The 7,036-nt window shown below is 47.7% G+C and overlaps 1 protein-coding gene across 1 annotated transcript; it reads left to right on the top strand.

Annotated features, from left to right (window-relative positions):
* Nucleotides 1-4,339: 4,339 nt before the first annotated feature.
* On the top strand, nucleotides 4,340-6,384 carry GPR61 (G protein-coupled receptor 61). Its single transcript, XM_069090432.1, has one exon. The coding sequence runs from the start codon at nucleotides 4,674-4,676 to the stop codon at nucleotides 6,027-6,029; it is 1,356 nt and encodes a 451-aa protein (XP_068946533.1). The 5' UTR covers nucleotides 4,340-4,673; the 3' UTR covers nucleotides 6,030-6,384.
* Nucleotides 6,385-7,036: the final 652 nt, after the last annotated feature.

Raw genomic sequence — 7,036 nt, 5'->3', positions numbered from 1 at the left:
TCTTGCTAGGGGTCAGTGATGGTCCTTCTGAAAGGTTGCCTTTAGACTTGGTCCATGGAAGTTTCACCAAATTCTTTACTTCTCTTGGGACACCTGTGTCCTTTGCTTTCCTCCATACTAGGACAGTTTGGCAAAGTAGCAGAAAGTCATGAGTTTATAGAAGGGGCATTTTCTCCATTAAAAGCATCTGGATTGGTTTCCCATCTCTGATGTAACTGACTGGAAGATGCTAAGAGATTTGATCTTTGAGACCCTAACTATACAAGCAAAGAGCTCGTCATAGACATTTCTAGAGAAGGTAAGTGAGGGGGACAGTGTTAAGTAGGAGGAAGGGGGCAGGCTCAGAGAAGTGGCAGCCTGCTGGCAAAATAACCCTAGGGGTCTTAGAGAGAATCAAAAAGCCAGAGGGCCTTTAGACATCATAGGCCCATAGAGATTAAGTGCTTGGCCCAAAATCACAGTTATTTAGTGGCAGAGCCAGGATTAAACTTCTCTTGCTTCCCAGTCAGGTGAGGTTTCCACTATAAAACCTATTGATGGTGATGGTGGCCGATGACGATAGTTGTGTTAGGCTGCTCAGAGGCTTAGTTCAGCTTAATCTGGGGGCAAACCTGGCTTGCTGCTGCTAAACTGGCTAGGGGTGTGTTTCTTCTCCTGACGATACGGGCACAGCCCCAAAAGGAGCCATGAATGGAAGGGGAGAAGAGGAGGGAGGACCATTGGTTAGGCAGATCCTGAAGTAGTGTGCTCTGGAGTGGGTATCATGACCTCTAGCCTCTACCCTTTTCTGAGAGTGCCAGCAGGATAGAATCTATCAGGTAATCATTCCTCCCTTGGGTCTGTTACATGCACTTTTTGCTCTTTTCCAAATGTCTGGGTGGTGAGAGGGTTAGTAACTATGCCCAGAAAAGCCCCCCCTGGGCCCTGGAGACTATCCAGTAGTTTGGTTTGTAGAGGTCATCCATCATTTAGAATTGAGGTATCCTCCTAAGGGATCTATGACTGACCTTTTCACTTCTACTCTTTACCAAGGACCTGGCTCCTACTTCACTCCCTGGAAGCAAGGTCTTAGAAAAGACACTCAACACCATGCACACCTAATTCCAGGGGATGGTCTTATTTAGCTATATGGCTGCTCCATGTTCTGTGGTAGCTTCATTCCCCAGGAAGAAAGGGGAAAAAGACCTTCCCTTATCATTGGCCCTCATCAGGTTCTTAGATGTGCTGGCCTGGCTCATGGCATAGTTCCTCACAGTTCTGACAGCTGATCCAAAGGGCTGGGGCAGGAAGAAGGAGGTCATTAGGACCCAGAAGCCTTCTATGCTTCTTCCATTGCCTGCTGCCTCTCACCCCTCACTGCAGTGGTTCTGAGCTTCAGCAGGCATAGAGGAGCATCAGCTGAGTGGGGCTGGTACCAGGGAACCGGAAAGCTTCTTGGGAAAGGTAGGAGTCGATGACTAGGCCAGGACCCAGGGCCAAACCTGGGCCCTGGGAATGGACACTGAGGTACTCTGGAGATGGGCATCTTTGTACCCGAGTGTCTTGTGGTGGGTATTTCATTTCTAAGGGGTGGGTGCTGAGGTATCCCAAAGGTGGATATTTTGTATGTAGGGCACTTCCATAGCTTGGCAGTTGGCAAATCTTTCCTAGTGATAAGAGCAAATGCATCCTAGGGATTAAATTTTGGTTTCTAAGCAGAAATGTTTATTCTGCTTTTATGCCTGAGATTAATCTCTCTGTATCCTAGAATGGGCCCTTTAGAAGCCTGATTGAATGGGCAACTCTCTTTGGGCACAGGTGCCTCTCTGTCCCAGGAATAGAAATGTCTTCCTTGGAGAGACCGCAGGTAACTCTCTAGCCTAGGAGCAGGCACCACTAGTGTCCTTGGGATAAACGCCTTCACCCTGGAAACAGGTATATATGTATGCCAATGGCACATTTGTATCATGGAGCTGAGTGTGTTTGTAGCTTGGCAGTATGCACATCTATATTCTTAGGACAAACACAACTGCAGGGTGACCAGGAACTTGGGGAAAGGCTCCAGTCCTATTCCCTAAAGTGGCAATTGTCTCCAGAAGCTCAAGAGTCCATGTATCTGCAGGGAGGGGGATGGGAGAAGCCAATGGAGAACATGGATGGTCAGAACTATACAGGACTTTATTAAGCCTTTAAGCCATGGTCATTACCTTTACTACCAGTCTATCAGGGAACCACTCTGTACTCAGAGAAGAAAGAGGTGAAAAGAAGGCGCAGAAAGCCAAGAGGTATACCTTGGTTCACTGAGAATGTGAATAGGGATCACTGAGGCTTAGGAATCAGTGTAGAAACTGGTGATGCTGATGGGAACAGTGAAGGAAAGAGATGTGAACAAGTGAGGCCTCTCAGGCCATCTTCTAAGCTCCACTCATTGCCTGTTCTCTTTATCATTGCCATTACAAGACTTCTGGGGATCTTGGTCTGCTCCCCCTTAGCCTGAACCCTTCTTCAATAGGACAACCAACTCTCTGGTTGGGCCCTTAACAACATCCCAAAGGTCCAGGCAGGGTCATTTGTATTATCAAGTTGAACAATGTTGATGGTAACAGCTGTCAGGATGGTTGCTGCCAATTTTACTGTGCTTCACCTCCCAATTGTAAGTGGCTATGTGTGCTGTCCGGTGTGGAGATAAAGGGCCCCAAACACCCAAATCCTCATCCTGTGCTTCTCCTTAAGCCACTGTAATTAGAGTTTGTTTTAGGTTAGGGGGCTGGCCTACTCACCATAGTTCCCTTGGTCTCCATCACCTCCAATTATTATCTTTGCAAAGGCTGAATTTGAGTATCTATTTTAGCTGTGATGTGAACTTTGTGGTCAGTACATTCTGGGGTTCAGGATCCATGTTCTCTGTGGAATACTCCTGATACATAACCAAGAATTATTAGCTGGCAAAAGGTTTTAATTGTTCATATTAGATCAGGAGCAAGGAAATCCTCAATGGAAGAACTCTGCCCATCTTTTCTTGTATCCCTAAACTTTGGCACCCTACCATTTTTCTAGGGTAGGTGGAGGGCATGTCAGCATGAAGGGGAAATGAATAAAACAAAGAATTATTGTGGAATAAGCTACTACTTTCAATGAAATGATGACCAGTAGACTGTTTGACTAGGACCTTTATAGCCTAGCAGCTGAGCAGAAAGTCAAGCAGATTGTATGTTCCCAGTTTGCATATTAAGTTGCCTAAATTTATATATTGAACTTACAAGACCCTCACTTCAGGAATAGTACATGTAAAGTAAATCAAATTACTGAAATTATCTATTGTAATTGCATAAAAATCCAGTAGTGACACGGTGAACCACCACCAATTAAGTCGATACTATGAGCCAGGCTCTGTACTAGATGCTGGAGGATTAAAAAAAAGAAAAAGGGGAGACAGCCACTGTCCATGTCCTCAATGATTTTATAATCTAATTTGGGAAATGACAGGTGCACAAATGATTATACAAAATAGGGCTATTGCATAGGAGGGATAAAGATATATAAAAACATATCAAATATTTTATCAATTCACTTTTCCCATCTTGGATCAGGCAACATGGAAACCAAGAGAGAAACTTTCTTCTCTACCATTCTCCCCATCTTTTCCTCTATGACTTCTACTCACCCACATACTTTGAAGATTACAATCATTTGCCCATGTTCACAATCACACCTTTCTTTATAGACTGACCTATGCTCTTTCTTGTGTTACCCCTAGGGATGTTGGGACCAACAATATAATTGGCAACACCAAAAAACAGCTTCCTTTCCCTCTGCCCCTTACAATGAAGAGGACTTTAGAAGTAGGGGACAGGAGGATCTGTAAGTTCAGATTTTCTCCTGCCTGAAAAGACAGCAATAGTCTTTTAAAGTTGAAGAACCCCTAGGAAGAACTATAAATTGTCTTTAGCAATCCATACCATGCTAATTGTATGAGAGGGAGGTTTTGAGGAAGCAGAAAGATAACCCCTACTGCACCCCCCCCAAGTAAGAATTTTTAGGTTCTATGTTCCCAGTAATGCCCTTGGGGTAGAAGGCGATTTATTAGGGATATATGCAGCCATGAACAAACAGTATTGGCATGGGTTGTCCTTACAAAGAGAGGAGATAATCTTCTTCTGCAGTCCTAACAATGGCAGTCCTCCCAAAAAGCTTTCATTGCCCTTGTGAAAAAAGACAAAGGATTGATGGTCACTATGGACCAGCTCTTAGAGTACAAGGGAATGGATGCAAAGAGGAGGGGTGGTTGTGTTTGTGCACTGGCATGGAGTGGGGAGGGGCAGTCAATTTAGAGGGCCCACAGAGTCAGTCATGTCTTATGTTTCTTTGTAGGCTCTGAGTCAGACTCTGAAGATACTACTATACCTGCTAAGGTGGAAGTACATATTCCCCTGAGCCCTCAGTTGACTGGTCTGGTACTGCCTGTAACTCATGGCTGACCTGGACCAAGAGACCTTCTGTCACTACGGTGCCATTTAGCAAGAAGGCTGGTGATGAAAGACCACTGGAGAAGTGACCCACCACGGAGCTAAGAAGGCTGAACTCTGGGCATGCCAGTCCAGCTGTCTATTCTTCCTGGGTCCCTAGGGGGCGCTGGACTAGGATGGCAGATGGACTTATGACAGGAGGTGCCCCAGTAATCCCCTTCTGGCCCCATGGAGTCCTCCCCTTTCCCCCAACCATCAGGGAACTCCTCTACTTTGGGTTTGCTCCCTCGACCCCAGGGCCCCCCAAGGGTCAATGGTAGCCCAGAGGCAGGGCATCGGGATGTGGCCTCTGAGTCTGTGGCCCTCTTCTTCATGCTCCTGTTGGACCTGACAGCTGTGGCAGGTAATGCAGCTGTGATGACCGTCATTGCCAAGACACCTGCCCTTCGCAAATTTGTCTTTGTCTTCCACCTCTGCCTGGTGGACCTGCTGGCTGCCCTGACCCTCATGCCATTGGCCATGCTCTCCAGCTCAGCTCTCTTTGACCATGCCCTCTTTGGGGAGACCGCCTGCCGCCTCTACCTGTTCCTGAGTGTCTGTTTCGTCAGCTTGGCCATCCTTTCGGTCTCTGCCATCAATGTGGAGCGCTACTACTATGTAGTGCACCCCATGCGCTATGAGGTGCGCATGACCCTAGGTCTGGTGGCTTCAGTGTTGGTGTGTGTGTGGGTGAAAGCAGTAGCCATGGCCTCTGTGCCGGTGTTGGGGAGGGCCTCACCCGAGCGTGGGCCCCCTCATTTCCCTCCTGGCTGCTCCCTCCAGTGGAGCCACAGTGCCTATTGCCAACTCTTTGTGGTGGTCTTTGCTGTGCTTTATTTCCTGCTGCCCCTGCTCCTCATTCTTGTGGTCTACTGCAGTATGTTCCGTGTGGCCCGGGTGGCTGCCATGCAGCATGGGCCCTTGCCAACATGGATGGAGACTCCACGCCGGCGATCTGAGTCACTCAGCAGCCGTTCTACTATGGTGACCAGCTCAGGGCCCCCTCGGACCACCCCTCATAGGACGTTTGGTGGGGGAAAGGCAGCTGTAGTCCTGCTGGCTGTTGGGGGCCAGTTCCTACTTTGCTGGCTACCCTATTTCTCCTTCCATCTTTATGTTGCTCTGAGTGCCCAGCCCCTTCCTACACAGCAGGTAGAGAGTGTGGTGACCTGGATTGGCTACTTCTGTTTCACTTCCAATCCTTTCTTCTATGGCTGCCTCAATCGACAGATCAGGGGGGAGCTCAGCAAGCAGTTTGTTTGCTTCTTCAAGCCGTCCCCAGAGGAAGAGTTGAGGCTGCCCAGCCGGGAGGGCTCCATAGAGGAGAACTTCCTGCAGTTCCTTCAGGGGACTGGCTGTGCCACTGAGCCCTGGGCTCCTCAAACCCCAATCAGCCCAAAGCAGGAACCACCAGCTGTGGACTTCCGAATCCCAGGCCAGATTGCCGAAGAGACTTCCGAGTTCTTGGAGCAGCAGCTTCCTAGTGACATCACTGTGTCAGATGGCTACCTCCATCCGACTCTCTCACCCCAGCCTGAACCCTGATGCGCTCCAGAGCACCTGGAGGGAGATGGGGCTGGGGGTAGGGGATGAGAGCAAGGACTGCTTTGATGGCTTTAACTCTTTTAGCCAGCTGTGGCCAGTAATGGGGTCCTGCACTTGGCTTGTGCCTATAGCTTTGTGGAGCAGAGAGGAAGTAGGGCTAAGAGAGGGGACCCTCTGGCTTCAATGTGAATAAGCTAGGGATCTCTAGAGTAAGGTGCTTAGGTGTGGTTATAGTGTATGAAAAGAAGAAAGAGACATAAAAGAAAAAAATCCCTCTATTAGTGAATTTCCCTTCCTGTCCTAGGACTGGGGAAACTCTAGCATTCAGGCTTGAAGGGTATGTTATGGTATAGACACCAGATCACTTCCAGTTACTTTGGGCTCAGCTCAGGTATTTCATTTTTAGTGGCATTTTCTAGAGCAAGAACTGCACCAAGGGAGGGAAAGAATGGCCCCTGGCTTCGTTTCATTTCCATATTAAGCCAAAAGCAATTGTAGCTATGTGTTCCTATTTCAGTTTTTAACTTCTTTTAGCTTAATATCTAAGACTTCCTCCCTCAGAGGACCAGCTGGAGTTATTCCCTTCAAGCCTGAATCTAGCCAGAGCCAAGTTGGTTGGGAGTAGGGAAGAAGGGGTAGAATACAGGGCAAAGTGGATCCTAGACCCCATTCTTAGGTTTGTAAGGTACTAAAGGAGACAGGAAAAATCTAGATCTCCTGAATTCAGAGAAAAGAGGCTCCCAAACAGGATGGATACTCTCCTACTGGTCCTGTCAGCTTCCTCCTTGGCTCCCTTCTCTTCTATCCCACCAAAACAACCCTTTGTTGTCCCTGTCTTTTTATCATGAGGGCAAAAAGCTTGGGTGTGTATCTAACTAAAAGAACACAGCATGGCCTTAACCTTTAACTTTTAGGTGGGGAGTTAGAAGGTAGGGGTATTGGGAGGCTGGGAACTAGATACTGGAGAGAATGGGGACAAAATATGAGGGAATAATTGCAGGGATAGT

The sequence above is a fragment of the Petaurus breviceps genome, unplaced genomic scaffold (assembly GCF_028583685.1).
Source record: "Petaurus breviceps papuanus isolate PSGF00001 unplaced genomic scaffold, PetGlider_PUasm1.0 186, whole genome shotgun sequence".
Taxonomy (NCBI): Eukaryota; Metazoa; Chordata; class Mammalia; order Diprotodontia; family Petauridae; genus Petaurus; species Petaurus breviceps.
This window is presented reverse-complemented; position numbering and strand designations above follow the sequence as displayed.

What these genes read in the sequence shown, in the direction of transcription:
- GPR61 (XM_069090432.1), top strand. Translation starts at nt 4,674, where the DNA reads ATGGAGTCCTCCCCTTTCCCCCAACCATCAGGGAACTCCTCTACTTTG.